This window comes from Macrobrachium nipponense, chromosome 33 (genome assembly GCF_015104395.2).
Source record: "Macrobrachium nipponense isolate FS-2020 chromosome 33, ASM1510439v2, whole genome shotgun sequence".
Lineage (NCBI taxonomy): Eukaryota > Metazoa > Arthropoda > Malacostraca > Decapoda > Palaemonidae > Macrobrachium > Macrobrachium nipponense.
The window spans coordinates 49325688-49345142 of NC_087219.1; the positions used below are offsets into that span (position 1 = coordinate 49325688).

General features: G+C 38.0%; 1 protein-coding gene across 1 annotated transcript in view; it reads left to right on the forward strand.

Annotated features, from left to right (window-relative positions):
• The window catches only part of LOC135202853 (solute carrier family 7 member 14-like), a 785318-nt gene extending 776278 nt beyond the window's left edge, over nt 1–9040 (forward strand). The window contains exons 12-16 of the mRNA XM_064232312.1: nt 86–249; nt 6431–6531; nt 7178–7334; nt 8078–8205; nt 8748–9040. Of these exons, the coding sequence (XP_064088382.1) occupies nt 86–249; nt 6431–6531; nt 7178–7334; nt 8078–8205; nt 8748–9040 (843 nt within the window). The remainder of the gene's footprint in view (nt 1–85; nt 250–6430; nt 6532–7177; nt 7335–8077; nt 8206–8747) is intronic.
• Nucleotides 9041–19455: the final 10415 nt, after the last annotated feature.

Genomic DNA, 19455 nt, shown 5'->3' on the forward strand with positions numbered 1-19455 from the left:
AACCAGAGTATCCTTTGGCAAGAATCCTCCGAAGGGTCCTCTGAGGGGAACGGGGCACATCTCTCACTAAACCCACCCTTTGCAGCGCGTCATGAGGTCGTCCCCCGATTCGGACGACACGGCCAACACGGAGGAAGGGAGCGCAGAGTCCTCCAGGAGGGAGGATGATTACATGGTCAGCGACAAGTGTGAAAACAAGTATTATGGAGCCGTCCCTACGTCCGCAGGCCAAGCCAAGTGGTACGACAGGTAAGCTTTTAATAACTTCGTTGCCTTCCCTATTATACCTGCAGGTCAAAATAGGAGGAATGATAGGTAAAACAGACCCTAATAATAATTATATAGACTCGGATTGTGAAAGGTTAGCAGTCACAATACAACAATAATTATAATATAATAATAATAATAGAATGGGTGCCGTCCTTACAGCTGCAGGTTAAGTAGTATGATCAGTAAGACGTCACAAACCCAACAATAATCTTTCTTACACCTGCAGGTCAAAATATGTGGTAAAATAAATTGACAATCGAAAAAGCTATATTGTTTTTATTTTTTTCGTTTTTTTGCTCTATCACAGTCCTCTGATTCGACTGGGTGGTATTTATAGTGTGGGGTTCCGGGTTGCATCCTGCCTCTTTAGGAGTCCATCACTTTTCTTACTATGTGCGCCGTTTCTAGGATCACTCTCTTCTGCATGAGTCCTGGAGCTATTTCAGCCTCTAGTTTTTCCAGATTCCTTTTCAGGGATCTTGGGATCGTGCCTAGTGTTCCTATGATTATGGGTACAATTTCCACTGGCATATCCCATATCCTTCTTATTTCTGTTTTCAGGTCTTGATACTTATCCATTTTTTCCCTTTCTTTCTCTTCAACTCTGGTATCCCATGGTATTGAGACATCAATGAGTGATACTTTCTTCTTGATTTTGTCAATCAGCGTCATGTCTGGTCTATTTGCACTTATCACCCTATCTGTTCCGATACCATAGTCCCAGAGGATCTTTGCCTGATCGTTTTCTATCACTCCTTCAGGTTGGTGTTCGTACCATTTATTACTGCAAGGTAGCTGGTGTTTCTTGCACAGGCTCCAGTGGAGGGCTATTGCTACTGAAGCATGCCTCTTTTTGTACTGGTTCTGTGCAAGTGCCGGACATTCGCTTGCTATGTGGTTTATGGTTTCATTTTTTGTATTGCACTTCCTACATATGGGAGAGATGTTATTTCCATCTATCGTTCTTTGGACATATCTGGTTCTTAGGGCCTGATCTTGTGTCGCTGTTATCATTCCTTTAGTTTCCTTCTTGAGCTCTCCCCTCTGTAGCCATTGCCATGTGTCATCGCTGGCTAGTTCTTTAGTCTGTCTCATGCATTGTCTGTGTATTGGTTTGTTATGCCATTCCTCTGTTCTGCTTGTCTTTCTCCTGTCTGTATATTTCTGGGTCTTCGTCTACTTTTATCAGTCCTTCTTCCCATGCACTCTTGAGCCACTCTTCTTCACTGGTCTTCATATATTGCCCCAGCGCTCTGTTCTCGATGTTGACGCAGTCCTCTATGCTTAGCAGTCCTCTCCCTCCTTCCTTTCGTGTTATGTATAGTCTGTCCGTATTTGCTCTTGGGTGTAGTGTATTGTCATATGTTCCTCGTTTTCTGGTCTATGCTGCGAAGTTCTGCCTTCGTCCATTCCACTATTCCTGCGCTGTATCTGATTACTGGCACTGCCCATGTGTTTATGGCTTTTATCATATTTCCGGCGTTGAGTTTTGAGTTGAGTATCGCCTTGAGTCTCTACATATATTCTTTCCTGTTCGTGTCCTTCATCTCTTGATGTTTTATATCCCCTCCTTCCATTATTCCCAGGTATTTGTATCCCATCTCATCTATGTGTTTGATGTTGCTCCCATCTGGTAGCTTTATCCCTTCAGTCCTTGTTACTTTGCCCTTTTGTATGTTGACTAAGGCGCATTTTTCTATTCAAAACTTAATCCTGATGTCCCCAGATACAATCCTTACAGTCTGGATTAGGGTATCTATTTCCTTGGTGCTGTCATAAGAAAGATTGAGAAAACTCTCTACAGAATCAACTCGGCTGATGCAGCAATATCTTTTAACTACCTATTATTATTATTATTATTTTTTTTTTTTTCCCTCTATCACAGTCCTCCAATTCGACTGAGTGGTATTTATAGTGTGGGTTCCGAGTTGCATCCTGACTCCTTAGGAGTCCATCACTTTTCTTACTATGTGCGCCATTTCTAGGATCTTCTGCATGAGTCCTGGAGCTACTTCAGCCTCTAGTTTTTCTAGATTCCTTTTCAGGGATCTTGGGATCGTGCCTAGTGCTCCTATGATTATGGGTACAATTTCCACTGGGATATCCCATATCCTTCTTATTTCTATTTTCAGATCTTGATACTTATCCATTTTTTTCCCTCTCTTTCTCTTCAACTCTGGTGTCCCATGGTATTGCGACATCAATGAGTGATACTTCCCAATAATAATAATAATAATAATAATAATAATAATAATAATAATAATAATAATAATAATAATAATAATAGGTAGTTAAAAGATATTGCTGCATCAGCAGAGTTGATTCTGTAGAGAGTTTTCTCAATCTTTCTTATGACAGCTTTCTCTTGGTTACTACAGCTGGCGAGTAATACGCCAATATTAGTCATCATCGGGTGGGAGTAGTAAAAAAATTAAGAATTAAGTCATTTAAATGTAATTAAATATGGAGAGTAATGTCTATAGAGTTTGACAAAGTTTAAACTACAATTTTGTTTAATGTCAAAAACAATTACCCTAACGTTTCTCTCGGTTTCAACCGAGTATAATCAAGCGAAGGATCGGCGTAGAATGATGGTACAGCACATAGAGTGGTAGGTCGGCAGGGGTTGGCCGCTTTCTGAATCATCATTGGTTGTTGGTCTGGTTCTTGTCCCCTATTGGCTAGAGGGATTTTCATTCAAGCCATTTTCTCTACACTGGTGGCCTCGCTGTTGCAGCCGTGCAGACGTTTGAGGTAGCGAAGTGATGCTGCGAGGCGGGGCTTGACATGACGTCACTGCGGCTCGAATTTTGATTGGCTGCCGCTCCGCCCTCCTCAGTGACGATGCTGCGGCCTGGATTTTCATTGGTTGTGGGACTGCTCGTTTCATCTGGTATTCCTGCACTGGTATCATTGTTCAGGCTGGTATTATTGTTGTATCTTAAGGTATTCGTCCTTACATTGGTGGGGAGGAATAGTACCTCCTGAGTAGTATTCAATGAGGGCTTTTCTTTTCGGATAAGGAGGGCCTCTAACAGGCGGAGGCGCCTTTGGTCGGGGGCATTCATGATTATCCTGGTTTTCGATAATACCATCATTGAGATGGCTTGAAGGTGTGCTGCCCTGGTATGGTTCTTAATAGCGCCTTCCTGCACGTGGCACGAGATCCTCTTTGGCAGTCTCATTGTAGTCATACGAATATAATAGGGATGGCATCCACGGAGAGAATATGAATTGGTAGACTACGTTCGTCTGTCTCAGGGAGTCGCTGGTAGGGTCGGGTTGTTCTTCACTATTAGTTACCTTGTTCGTCTGTTTTGGTAATAGATGACAAGCTGTATTTGTTTTCCATCTATGGGGGTCATGTTGTCTAGTATCATTCTCTTCATTATGTCATCCTCTTCTCAGAGACAAAAGAGCGCATGATTGCCTTATAATAGAACTTGATCTTCTCCTGTGGGTGTGGCTCCTGCCTCTCGTTCTCGTTATTTCACCGATCCAGTTCTGCTCTGATTTATTTGCTGATGTCTTTGTAAGAATACCTGTTATTTACGAGTATCTGGGTGACACAGTCAATGTATAAGGGTCCTCCTAACATAGGTGTTCTTGAATCTCGCCGAGTACTCACTGACACCATTCAAGCACAGGCCAAGGTTCGTCTACGTTGTATATGTATACATAAGTTGGGAGGCTGTCGCTGGTCTTGGAGATCAGAATATCAAGGAAGGGGAACGTGTCATTATTGCTGAACTCGACTAGTAGTTCAGCAAGCTGCTCTGTTGGAATTCACAGTAGACAGCTTCAACCTCGTCCTCGTCGTCTGCTTAGATGAATGTCTCAGATATATCTGACATATTTGAGGGGTTTCCTGATATGCAAGAAGAACCTCTCCTACACTGTTCCCATATGGACGTTGGCAACCAAAACACCTATGGGGGAGCCCAATGCAACACCATCCTTCAGTCCGAACATTTGGCCTCTATGGGTGGAGAATGGGGCCTTCTTCGTACAAATCACTAAAAGAGCCTATAGAGCTCCCTCATAGATGTTCAGCTGGGGTGTTGAGTCGTCGCTGTAGACACAGTCCATAACAATCTCGATGGTCTCGTCGACAGGGACATTCGTAAACAAGGATTCTACGTCCAATGAACTGATGGTTCTTGTTCCTGGGTAGTCCCGAGTCCCGAATTTCTCCCAAGAACGTCATAGATGACCACAGGTTGTATCGACTTGGGATGTATGGTGTGAGGATCGGGTTGAGCCTTTTGGCTAGTCCATATGTGGGGGCAAGTATTTAGCTAATGATAGGGAGAACGAATGTAGACTACCAATTCATATGCCACATCCATGGATACCCCAGCTCTTGTATTGGTATGACTACAATGAGATTGTTGAAGAATATCTCATACCATGCGCAGGAGGCAGCTATTAGGAGCCATACCAGGACAGCAAAACCATCAAGCCATCTCCTGTTACAGTATTATCCAAGAACTAGGGTAATCAGGAATGTCCCCGATCAACGATGCCTCTGCCTGTTGGTGGCCCTCCTTATCCACAACAGAAAGCACTCATTGAACACTACTCAGAAGGTATTCTTCCTCCCCACCAATTTAAGAGCAAATACCCTAGGACACAACAATAGCACCAGCCTGGACAACTACACCAATGCAAGAATACTGGATGAGGCGAGTGGCACTGCAGCCAATGGAAATCCAGGCCGCAGTGATATCACTGAGGAGAACAGCGAACCAGCCAATCAAAATTCGAGCCGCAGTGATGTCTGATATGTCACATCCCACCTCTCAGCATCAACCCCCTACCTCAAGGGTCAGCATGGCAGCAACAGCGTGACCACCAACTTAGAGGAAATGGTTTGAATGATAATCCCTCTAGCCAACAGGGGACAAGAACCAGACCAACAACCAATGATAATTCGGCAGGTGGCCAACACCTGCTGACCTACCACTACGTATATATGGAGTAAACCCCGCTGTTTAAACTTATAAGTAAAACTCTATGGACACTACTTTCCATATTTAACTACACTTACATTATATAAATCCTAATCTTGTATTAATAATAATAACCTTTATTTCAGCTCAGGTCCATGTATATGGAAAATAAAAAATACAGACAGTAACATACACAACCTAGATACATGAGACAACATGACAAAAAATATGAATAAACGGCACTATCCACACAATAGCTGAGGTAGCATAAAAGATAGTAATCATAATACTGGTAATAACAGTAATGATATAAAGATTATATAACTTAAATTTCAACTGGAGACCTTACGTGGTTTCACAGTAATAATGAAAAAGTAAAATATCAGCAAAAAATATAATGATGACTGAATCTGCAATGACATCTTACCAATACAGAGATTAATTCATTTAGGGAACAAAGGCCGTATTTTCTCATCTTTCCCACAATCAAGATCTTGCTTCCCCCCGATGATGACTAATATTGGTGCATTACTCGCCAGCTGTAGTAACCAAGAGAAAGCTGCCTGAAGAGAGAGAAAACTCTCTACAGAATCAACTCAGCTGATGCAGCAATATCTTTTAACACTGCCTGTTTAAAAGAGGGTCTCCTACCAGAATAATAATAATAATAATAATAATAATAATAATAATAATAATAATAATAATAATAATAATAATAATAATAATAATAATAATAATAATAATAATCACTTCTATTTCAGTGAAATGTAGGATTTCTTAACACAATGGATACAGGCAATACCCAGACTAGAGGTCATTCAAGTATAGCAATTTATCCATTAAATATTCATGAAATTATACCCCTTTCCGTCCTATTTAAGATCTGGACTTTTGACCCCCCCCCCTTTTTTTTATCAAAACTGTTTAATATATATATAAAAAAAAACTGTCCTCTGAAACTTCACTATTTGGTTCAGCATAAAACTTGTTCTTTTATTTGCCAATCTCTCTCCGAGCCCAAGCTACCAGCAAACCAGAAATCCTAATCAAATTATCAATAGTTATGTCTTTATTATCAATATCGGTCATCAAACCTTGCATGCACTGTGCCTTGAGCTATCAAAATTTAATGTGTTGTCTCCTGCTGAGCACAGCGGAGGAAAACAAACGAATAGGTAGAATCCTTATTTTCTCTCTTGTTCCCAAAGTTACGTTGAGACCGTTCAGAGGATCTTCCCATCTCTCTTCCCCTGGGTCGAAGAAGGACCATGCACAGAGGAAACAGGAAGAAGAGTCATGAAGCTTGTGGGTAAGTACTCTTCAAATTGACTTCATTTAATTTTGGTGTATGAGGAAATATTTTGCATGCTGATAAACATGCATTTATAGTAAAACTATAAAGCTCTCGATCATCAAGAGTTGAACGAATTCGTATATTTCAATCAAGAAACCTAAGAGTAAAGAGAATATTAGTAAAATAAGAGCAACCATTGGAAAAAAAACCTCAAGCAGACAACCTGAACGCTGGAAGTCACAATGCAGTCAAACACAGGTGCTTACGTGTAATCACGTAACCGAAGTTAGCAAGACAGGGTATAACAACATTTGACAGAGCCACTTAGAAAAATCAATGTTTATCAAGTGGTAGCCAAAACCTTCAAGCACTATCCTGTCAACAACAGGTGGGGTTCTTACCTGAATCTATAACATTAAACTTGAATGGTATTTTTATGAAGTACCAGAAGGTACAAAAAAATTTACAGCAATACATGACCTGACTTGGTTCTGAACATCTGTTATTATAGAAAAGAAGTCTTACGGAAGTCACCACTGCTGAGTGAACAAAGCAAGTGCAGATACATGACTGCAAAACCTTGGTATTATGAGCATCTTTATATGGATGGGCTATGATTGCCTGGAACCAATTCACCTGAACTTCCTGGATTTTTTTACAGGTTTACTGTATCTGAACATCCTGATCTTCGACATCCTCTTAGCATGTGAACTAAGTGAATTGGAAGGCCATTCACCACTCGTATCCTTCTTCTGCATCCTCTTCTTCCTCGGTATCGTAGGCACGCTGCTTTTGATTTCAAGGAAACCACAGAACAGGTGAGGAGGCTATTCATCCCTTGAGCACACTGTCCCTCTGAATGAAAGCAATTTTCTTTGATCAAGTCTCTATTCCTAGTCTTGCGTCTAATCTTATACTGTCATATAACACAGCCAACCAGAACTAAGATATAGAGTAGACAACAAAATGCATATTTTTATGGTTTCTTCCACTCTCTTGGTGAAACATTAATAGTAAAATAATGGTCTACGTGTGACCCATTTTCTTTCTAATTTAAAATAAAACGAGAGAGGATCATTCCTTATAAAAAGGACTCTCCATGTTGAGAAAAGTAATGTGTTTATCTGTCTGACTGTACTATTACTTTATAGAGTAAGCCATTCCGTTGGCATTTTTTCGAGTAACTTCAACTGATAAATCAATACTAATTTAAGCAGTCAATCTATCTGTAAAAGTATGGTTCCATAGGAATGGCTGAGAGGAATAATTGTTCCTTGGTATAAGAGAAAAGGGGGAAATGTGCCAGTTAATATGGGGGCATAACATTACTTCTTTTGGGAATTCTTTATGTAAAAGTACCATTTTGGGAGGTACTTTTAGAAATGAATCTAACCGTGAAAAGTACCATTTTGGGAGGTACTTTTAGAAATGAATCTAACTGTGAAGGTAATATCAACGGCTAAATTGGATGCTCTGTGACCCAAGTCGACCTACAATAACTACATTATTATTAACTGTCTTGTAACCAGCAAGAGTAATCCTCTCTCCTTCTCACCCCCAGGCGATCCTTGCCATTCCTCGCCCCAGGTCTACCCTGGGTCCCAGCCGTCGCCATCGTCATCAACGTTTATCTCATTTTCAAGCTGTCCATCCTCACGCTCATTAGATTCGTCCTCTGGATGACAATTGGTGAGTCTTGCGGCGACTACCCTGCTGAATATGTGATGACTGTTTAGATAAAGTCATTGATCAATTAATGGAATTTTTCAGGAGTTTCAGATGAAATAATTTTTTTTTAATTTCAATGATGAATCCTCGAAAAACTTAAAGGCATTTTGGTCTTGTAAAGCTACGTTACTTGACCAAATGATGACACCTTACATCTGAGCTTGATCAATTACTGGGATTTTTCAGGAGCTTCAGATGAAGTAAATATATTTTTTTCCTTTAATGATAATCCTTGACGAATTCAAGGCCTTTTGGTCCTGTAATGTGACGTTACTTGACCAAATGATGACAACCTTACATCTCAGTTTGATTCAATTACTAGGATTTTTCTAGAGTTTCAGAAGAAGTAAATAAACTTTTGGGAGTAAAATCAGAGATGATGAATCGAAGAATTTATGGAATTATGGTCAAGTCATGTCACGTTACCCGATGACAGCTTAGAATTGAGCATTTAGAGAATGAATGTCCATTGCACTAAAAAGCCCTCTCTCTCCTCCCGGAAGGTTTCATCATCTACTTCTACTACGGCATCAAAAAGAGCGTCGTGGCCACAGGAGACGACGGGGAAATCGAGCTGCACATCACCTCCGATCCTTCTACCCAGCCCACGACCAACACTGTCAGTCCGCCCACCGCCCACAACCTATCGCCCATGAGTGCCCAGAACCCGGCACCACAGATGGCGCCCCAGACCACGGAGCTCTTCACCCCTCCAAGTAACCCATCCAAGGACCCGGATGCTACCGGCCAAGTCTATGTTTCACCTAATCCGAACAACCCATTCCGTTTGTCTTAAGGGGGGTGTTTTCTCCTCTTTTTCGGGTGGGAGGGGGGAGGGGGGGGGGTGGAAGGAGAGAAAAAGTGATAAGGGCGCGTTCTGCTGGTCACTAAGACACGAATCTAGATGGCTATTTTTTTTTTTGTTTTTTTGTTTTTTTGTTTACAGTTCTGTCAGCAGACGTCACCGAATTCAGGAATCATTGCCGATGACAGTAAAGTCATCCATCGTCTGGTCACACAGACACGAATCTGGATTCCTGTTTTCAGTCCCGTCTGAAACTGCAACTAAATTCACGAAGCCTGCTGCTTACAGTCCAGTGTTTCAGGATGACTGTCATGAATGAGTTAACATACAAAAGGAGGTCAGGATAACGTCCGATTTATATCCATTAACTAGGCGGGAGACCGGCCATCGGGGCGAATTGGAGTTAGTACATTTGTAACAATGCAAACCAACAGAACACGCCTTCCTATTGTTTATTTGTATCACAATGGATTGCAACTATTGATAATCCTTTTTTTTCCTGACTGTTTTTGGGGGAATACTTTTTTGTCACTTTCCCGTTCCATGGAGGCTATGAGCCGCTGGCGAAGAAAGAAACAGTGAAACCTTTGTCCAAAATGAAAACAAAAAGAGTAACTTCGTTAGGATACAGATGCTGGGGACTCATCTGATCTACAAAGAAAGCTATAATAAGTAGGATTAATAATGTACAGAGAGAAAACATAGTTTTTCTAGCATTCATGGTACCATTAAGAACTGTGTAACATGAGGAGCAAAGGCTTTATATATGCATACTAATCAAGCCATAATCCAAGAAAGCAACATAATTAAGAAAAGAATTAAGTTTGAACGATGACCTTTTTAACAAACAACCAATCCGCCGCAGTGAGTTAAATCGGTCAATTGGCATCAATCAATAGGGTCCTGTCTATTTTTATCAAGGGGTGATATCAGAGTGTGCCATTGATATGCTAATATTCTCTTCTGTGTATTAATGTCCTTATGTAGAACAACTATATATATATATATATATATATATATATATATATATATATATATATATATATATATCACGTATAAAAGGCCCCATTAAAACACTCTGGTTTAAAGCTAAGAACTACATTTCAGTGGACTGATTCCCACCCTTATCAAGAGAATGACGAAAGAACTTACATTTGCGAAATATATATAGTGTGAGAGATGCCCTTAGTTGATGCCTGGGGTCACTGCTAAGCCGACTATCATTCAGAGACTACCATTACTTCAAAACCCAACATAATCATACTAATCTGCTTCCATTCCTTTAACAAATTTTTTAAAAATGATTAATTCTAAAATTACTGCGAAATGCCAACAGAGTAAAAACAAATAATCGCAAGACGTTTCCATATACCATTGCAATTGCTTAAAATGAAAACCTATAACCGAGTACTAAAGATTAAGCTCCAAAATTTGGTAACAATCTGAAAATCAATCAGAAATTTTACGCACAACTCCAGTTCTCGCATCCAACTGTCTCATATCCAAGAAAATCGTATTCACAGTCGGTATCTCGAAGCTCCGTGTAAACTGCAATCGCGCTCTTGCACAAATGGGAAGAGGCAACTCGTTATCTATAATAAAACGGTGGCTTCTGCTACGTAATATTTACTAAGTGTAATTGCACTAGCTGACTCGACAATACTACAAACGTGCAATCAAGCAAAACAGGTTTTCTATTGAATAAATTCATTATTAATTAAAAACCCCATCAAAGCATTTTTTGCAAAGATAATCTATAAGGAGCCTTATAAAATAAAAAAAAACGATAAATAATAGCTATGTTGAGACCAATCAGAGCATAGGGAAACCAACTATGTTATCACGTTGCACATTTCTTCATAGTGCCATGGAACGCTTGAAAAATGGTAAATACCTGTTGAGAAACTGTAATGCAGATTTTTAAAGCAGGCAAAGGATGATAAAGGTGAATGTTGGGCCTATGGTAACAACTATTCTTAATTTATAAATATTGAATTGTGATTCACCAAAGCCTTGATACTCCTCAAAGAATGCTACCTAAATGTTTAGGCGTATGTACAGCACATCGAGAATCCTCATCCTGCATACATACATATGCATACTTATGTATTCTTTATATGTATATATATTAGTTCATAAAATACACACACACATACATACATTGACACACTCGTATATACACACACATTTGAGTGTACTCAGAAGGCAAACAAATATATGCATCTCAAACTGCATCCTTTGTGCATTACACACCTAAATGCATTATACACATAAACGTGTTTTATATATATTTTGAAGCGTACAGACGTGTGCGTATGCATGCAGAATGGACAAGTGCGAGTACATACACACAAACATCGGTACGTGCATAGGGGTGATATAGGGAGCGAGTGAGAGGTCACCTGGCAATGACTACTTGCAATTGCTTAATGAGTATTTCCCCCCAAAGGTATTGTCGTGTCCGTGCATGAACGTGTCTTCGAATTGGTGTCCAGAACTTGATCATGTTCCTGTTTATTCATTTCTTTTCTGTGATCTGTGGACTTAGCGTTGATTAGCGTGAAATAGGTGTGTGCGTGTGTGTGTGTGGAAGTGTGCATGTGTGTGTTTGTGACTTTCCCAGACGGGTGCTAAAGACATTCCCGTATTTTTAAAAAGAGACTTTCCTTTCTCCGACCTTCAACTTTGGGTCGGAATTCCTTCTCTCGGATTAACAGATTGATTTCGACTTTAAATTAGGTGGGTCTGTGAGGGCGGTTGGTGGGGAAATGTGAGAAATGGGTAGGAGGAGATTCAAATGACTAAATTTTTCCATTACAACAAGAAAAGTGGAGGTTCAAATGACTCTATGTCTCCATTGCAAAAAAGAAAAATTATTAATTTGCCTTAAAAGGGAAAAAAAAGTGAACGAAGAAAAACTGAATTCAGTGATTCCTAGATTTGTGCCTGGATTCTGAACAGAAAAGTATAAAATGCAAACCATTTTTAAGCACAAATTTCAAGCTATGTGTAATCTTGCAGTCTGCTTCCCCAATCACGGCTTTCCAAAGTTCGGTGGTGATTGATATACTGGCTACGGCGAGCATGGTGATTCTGTGTTATAATAATGATGGAAATAATGAGATACTAAATTCACTTGAAATGGAAAGCAAGAGGATTTGTTTATTACGAAATGATACTTCTTCACTGGCATATTATTACTCGCTTATAAATATGCAAAAGGGTCACATTAAAACATAAAGGAAGTCCACTGAGAGGAGGTGAGCGAAGATTCAATAAAAATTGAAATTATTGTGGACAACAAATATCGAAACAGCAGATCTCTCTGGAAAAGGGACCATACAATACTGGATGACCCCTACTGGCATATTCGAGAAACTTATTCATTAAACCTTTTTTTAATTTAGCCTGGATGAGCTCTCTAAATCTGGCGAAATCTGGGTGATCCTTGGTGTTTATGGATCGGTAACTGTTCCTTTCAACCTCCTGCCAGGCTTTGGTATTCTCTTCGTACCAACACTTTCCCCGATTATTATAGCCTTTCGTGATTAACTCCCACCCCTTTTCAATTTCTTTCTGGGATGGAAAGGGGCACTAACCAGCCCGTCTAATTACCCTTTCCTTAATCAAACTAATCACATCAAATTTATGGAGACCACTATGAGGGGTATTCCAGTCCTGGAGACATGCCATATACGAACCAAATTAGGGGAACGAAATGAAAGGACACCCGAAGACCTGTCTGAGATAATATTCGTAATCTAACGAAAGGAAAATCCAGATACACCTGACTCGGTGTTACACATGACATACCAAATGGCTCGGCTTATTTAGAAAGTACCTCAAGTCTCCTCTGCCTTTTGAAATGATTGGACAAGGATTTTGGAGATTATAAATCATAAAAGTTTGAAACCCATCTAAGTATGTGAATTGACAGAAAGGTCTTCAGGGATAGAAATATTACCAGATCAAACACATGTACTGCATTCATATAAACTGTATATGGAATACAATGTCAAGCGTAATGGGACCAGTGATATTTGTGATGTCTTATCAAATTCATTCCAAGAATCCGTTCTGCAAATACAGGGGATAAACGGATTCCAAATAAGTAAATTTCACATTTATTGAAGCAAATCTACATGACTAAATATAAAGCTGATCTGTCGGACATGCCAACTACCCTTTATTGCGTGTATGTGCGTGTCTGTATTTACATACATACACACACACACACACATATATATATATATTATATATATAGTATATATTATATATATATATATAATATATGTATATATATGTATATATGTATATGTATATATGTATGTGTATATATATGTATATATATATATATTTAATTTATATATATATATATGTATATATATATATATAGTGTATGTATGTATGTGTATATATATACATATAAATGTAGTCTCTCTCCCACTTCGCCTTGGTTTTCAAACAAAAGTCAAAGCGATAATTCAAAATAATTTCTAGTAGGAATCCTAAAATAAGACTAATCTTGAGCTGACAATTAATCGCCATTACTTCGAATTCTAATGCACTTTTATTTATTAACTTTATTTGCAACTGCAGTTAAATATATCCATAATGATGAATAATACTAAGTACCGAAATATGGAAAAAGTTTTCTTTCATATATATATATATATAGTAATATATATATATATATATATATATATATATATATATATATATATATATATATATATATTTATTATATAATAGGGAAGTCGCCAGCGTTGCTTCTTTATAGTAAGGTTGCGAAAAAAAAGCGTCGTTTTTGGCTAGCATAGTTCTCTTGAGAAACGTAGAAATAATGTCCTTAAACTTCTATTCTTGTGGGGAGCATCTTCAAAACAATCTGCTCTTCGTTTATGAGATAAAGTTGGTAGACGCTGTTGTAATCGCGTAATATAATAATTTTTTTTCTACTTTTCGTTATTTATGTATTTGTTTTCATTTCTGACTCTTTCTACCTTCGTTGGGGAATTGTGCCCTCGTGTACTCTATAGTTAATTGTATGTGTAACTGTAAGTATGAATGTATTTAGTGAATGCAAAAGCGTGAACGTGTTGCCAAATGTGATCCACCATACTTTGAGTATGTGCGTCCGCATGCATGCATGTGAAGTATGTGTTATTGTTTATATATGTCTGTATACCTACATGCATACATACATATATAAGCACACGTGTACAGGCTACGTGCGTTTGACATTAAATTGTCCATTCTTCCTACCTTTAAGACAAAAGAGAGTTCTGGAGACGGGGCAAAAGCTGCTTTTCTGTAGGGAAAACCAGCTCTCTGAAATATGTGTCATGTTTCTCAGGCTTACATGGGAGCTGAGCACGAGGAGGAAACGTTCGTTCTAATCGATGGTTCACTTCAAACGTTACACTAGTCCGCGCAAACCAAAACAAAAGCGAGTCAATTAAACTCAGCCAAAAAATAATTCAGCCCACTGAACGCAACCACGAAACTCGGAGGACAGACTTAGCGAGACGAGAGACAGATTCATGTCGATCACATCTTGCGAATTCTCTCCGGCAAAAGCGCTCCACTGAAACGAACGCAACGGATGTTTATAAGGCCTACAAGAATGAAATTTTCTCTTCGCATCCACTCCTAAATAGGCCTGCCTATTAAAAAAAAACTCGTCGTTTAATCTGTGTCACAAATTAGATGTTTGCACTTTGTTAAAAAGAGAGCACTAGTTGATGCAGCCTCATGCACTGTCTGTGTCTGTCTGATTTTTAGGCGAAATTTTTCCATGAGGTCATTTTTATTTTTATGCGGCAATAAAGCAAAATTGCTCCCGCTGTTCAAATCAATCAGGGGACCTCGTTCTTTGCTGCACAGAGGCGTTCCTTTTTTTTTTTTTTAAGATTATTCTTTTAGAAAACTGATATAAGAAGTTTTCTGTGCATAGCATGTCAAGGTCTGAGCAGCCTCTACATTATTATTATTATTATTATTATTATTAAAAATGTGCAATGAAAAACTGTTTTTACCATTATTTTTTTTTATCAATCATCATGGCTTTTTTTAAGGAATAAGAAACCCAGTGACATACAGATGTATATTATCTGTTATTTCCTAATGAATTACATAACGATTCAGATCAGTAAGAGGCATTCTGTAAACAGCGATTATTAGGCTCCTGAAGACTTGCAGATAATATACAATTATATCTCACGGTGATCGTGGTGTGTATTCAAGATGTTTATTATTGTTATTATTATTATTATTATTATTATTATTATTATTATTGCCCTAATCGTGAAATCAATATCGTGTGCGTGTGTCTTTGTGTCTGTAGACATTTCTAATGTTAACTAAATCTTTAGTGTCAGCAGTGCTAGTGCTAGTTTTAAGAACTAATGTTAAATCCCGTGTTGGATGAAATAAATTTAAAAATATATATAGTATCGTAACGAAACCACTCTAAACATCTCTAATGTTTAAACAGAAAAACAAAAACGCAGATGTCAACATCATACATACAACCAGGTACTTATGTTGCCTCCATTTCGGTCACAGTTCTGTCGAGCTCGAGGGAAGAATTATTCCTCCTCCTCCTCCTCCTCCTCCTCGTAACACCTTTTGGGCCACTCCTTCACAGTTACTCTATGCAGTCGAGCACTGGGTCGGCTCTGTGCTCCATCCTTTCTTTCTACTTAGGACTTCTCTTCCTACTTCCGTTTCCCCCAACTAATAGCTTTTCTTCTTAAAAGGAGGAAAAAAGTCCATCGCCTCTTTTGTAGTGAAGCCCACCCTTCTCCTTTCCTTGCGTTCTTCCGGCCTGGACCAGAAACGGACATGAGGATGCCCTTCCCAACGGCCTCTGCTCTAAAAGGTTTTTTCAGTGCTGAAATTCCCAAGGTAACTAAGTAGACCACATAACGCTCATATCAAGATGGGGAAGATTTTTTTCGATGAATATTTTTCTGACGAATTTTCATACAGTCCTCTAGCGGCCCAGTACAAGTGCTAAATATAAAAAAAAAATGTTTTATACGATATTCATCATATCTAATTGAACAGCATTTAGAGATGTTTAGATCATGTCTTTCTACTACGATAAAACCATGAAAAAAAAAAATTGAAGTTCCATTTTTTTTTTTTTTTTTTTTTTTTAAAGACTTGGGAGGCCAAGGTCAAAATTGTTCCATCAGGGTTTTTCTGTCGACATCAAGTCTATCTAAACTTCAAAAGTTAACAGTAACAAACCGTATTATTCGAACGGAACAGTCTTGGGATCTTTCCTAGATCGTGACCCCCGAGGGTTAGATTTTAACCCGGTGTGTATCCCCCTTTAAGGCGCCATTAGTACTACAAGCCCGCTGGGGGTGACCGTAAAAATGTAAACTAAAGACTGTAAATATCATAAAGATAATAACCCCCAAAAAATATTAGTCCCAGATAACGACCTCCAAAACTTTGCTGGAGGTCACTATCTAGGAAAGATCCCAGCCTCGAAATGAAAGGCATTCGGGCGTAGTAAGATCAACATTCCAAAACAAAGCCAAGGACGAGCTCGAACACTTTTTTTTTTTTTTTCCTCAAATACTTTAACCTTTGCAGCGGTCGGGAAGAACAGCCTTACAAGTTGAAACAGATTCGAATCAAACGCCGTTGGAATGAATATTCATCCCAATACATTCGGACAAAGGTAAAAGGTAGAGCAAACAACAGCGAAAACAAACAAACAACCATAATTTGCAATAGCAAAAGACTAAAAGAACGAACCCGAAGACATATTATGAGATAATCGATGTCAACAGAAACCACGTTCCTTTGGCGCGTTCACTTCTTCGCAAAGGCGCACCCAAAACCGTTTCCTCAAACCACACTATTCATCAGTACCAATAAAGGGACCAAAATAAAGCAAAATACTGATTCTTCTTCGACCACGCGAGGGGATTAGGTAATCCTGACGATGAGTACTGATCATGCAATATATACTTTAACTATTCATAACATACTGTTGTTGTATCATGTTGTTGTATAGCCTAGGTGAGACGAATACACCGCCTGAACGACGCAGCTGTGGTCAATGATTGTGAAACTTCCGTCGCATTAGCTTCTTAAATACTACGTATAATACATACTTAAATATAATAAATTTCTATGGCTACTTCGTCTACTGTTGTACTGGATCATCTTCACTTTATCATAATCAACCTTCCACTCCCACTACATGTTAAGGCTTTACACTATTTTTAAAACCCCAGTTCAGCACATGAAATATTAGAACAATTCTATATATATATATATATATATATATATATATATATATATATAGGTAACTGTAGGAGGCACGAATCCTTAGCAAAACAATTGCATCCATATCATGGGCAAACATAGTCACTTTCAAAATGTATAGGCATACAAAAAACGTAGGTATCTCGTAGTGTGCGTGACCTTATCGAGGAAAACGCACCTTGAGTCAGGCAAATCTGTCTGTTTTCTTTCTAGTTCATTTCCATGAGTGACATTTTCTTTCGAAGTCAATCTGAGTAGGGGTTGACGTTATCTCTCTCGCGAATCAGTAGGGAATTATCGTTTTCTTTTGCATGGATCACTCACTGTTGGGACCTTGCTGTTGTCTTTCGAGTGAATCTCAGTAAGACATTGCCGTTTTCTTTCCAATAAATTTCATATTACTGCTTCTTCCAGTGATAACACAACTTTCTCTTTTTTTGCGTAACTATTAGCACGATGTTATCATTTTCTTTCAAGTATCACTGAGGCCACTATTGCCATTCAAATCTCAGTATTATACACTGCTGTTCTCTTGAGACTGGATCTCCATAAGAGACCTCTGTATTATTTCAAGACAATATCGCTGAGACATTGGCTTTTCATCACTGTAAAATGTAGCCTCTTCTATGTTAAACCGCAAGACAACTTTAATTTATGTTTTAAGGTAAATATATCAATCAATACAGCATTGCCTTTTCGGTTCAGGTGATTCTTCATAGGATAGCGCCGTTTTCTTTCATACAGGAGTAACTTAAAATATTGCTCCTCTGCACTTAAACAGGAAGATAAATTAGGATTAAGACGATGAAGAAAATGTGGGAAGTAGTAACGCTTCACTAGGACAGATGATTAAATATAATATCTCTGAGATTTTTGACAGCTGTCTTTTAATGGCTTGTAATGGTTCACCACAAAAGTAATTGCAAACGATATTAGAACTGCACTCAGTAGTTAGTACCATTAGTTTTAGGATATGTATGAATACTGTACACTCCAAGATGCACACTTATAAAAAAAAATTAGCATATGTAAAATTTATGCATGAGGTGGCATACATACAACTGTTAATACATTATTCTAACGTGTATATGAAAAAACAAGAACCCATTTATTTATAATGTGTAGGGTATATATATATATATATATATATATATATATATATATATATATATATATACACAATGTCAAAAAGTGACAGGATGCTAAAAGAACATAGATTTAATACATCCTAGAGGTCTTGCCGGTCACAGGAGGAGAGCTTATTGAAAACCCGAGATGAACGCTTACAATACTCATGCATATATCATATATATATTAATATTATTATATATCTAATATATAATAATAATTACACAATGTCAAAAATAAGGTGAGAAGCAGGTCACGATTGCTAAAACTATTATATTAATAACATCCTTAGAGGTCTGGTCACAGGAGACTTACTTAAAACCCGAGATGAACGCTTACAATAATCAGGCATATATCAAAACTACTTATGTAATTACTCGTGTATACTTTAAAACTCAAATCCCTAAAGACACGCGGCCATACGAAGCACAATATATGTATATATATATATATATATATATATATTATATATTATATATATATATATATAATATATCAATACTATATTATATTATATTATATGTAAGTATGTATGTGTGTGTATATATATATATATATATATATATATATATATATATATATATATATATATATATATGTATGCATACATTTACAATTGTGTTCCAGTACATGACATTATTATATAGTATTGTTCAATCATAGATACTCGTCACTTTCATAAAAAAAAACAAGAAAAATAAATTTTTTTCTTATCTTGGCCTTTGGATTTTAAGAGGATCTCTCTCTCTCTCTCTCTCTCTCTCTCTCTCTCTCTCTCTCTCTCTCTCTCTCTCTCTCTCTCTCTCAAGCCAAGTAGTTCAAACCAATGCTTTTGACGTTTGAAAAAGTTTTAGAATGCACACTGCACAATATTAATAATACACCCACATACAAAATATACGTATGTGATATATTTATTAATTTTCACAATATACTATATTTCACTACCACCAAAGGTAGCTAAATGGTCTATCTCTCTCGCTCTC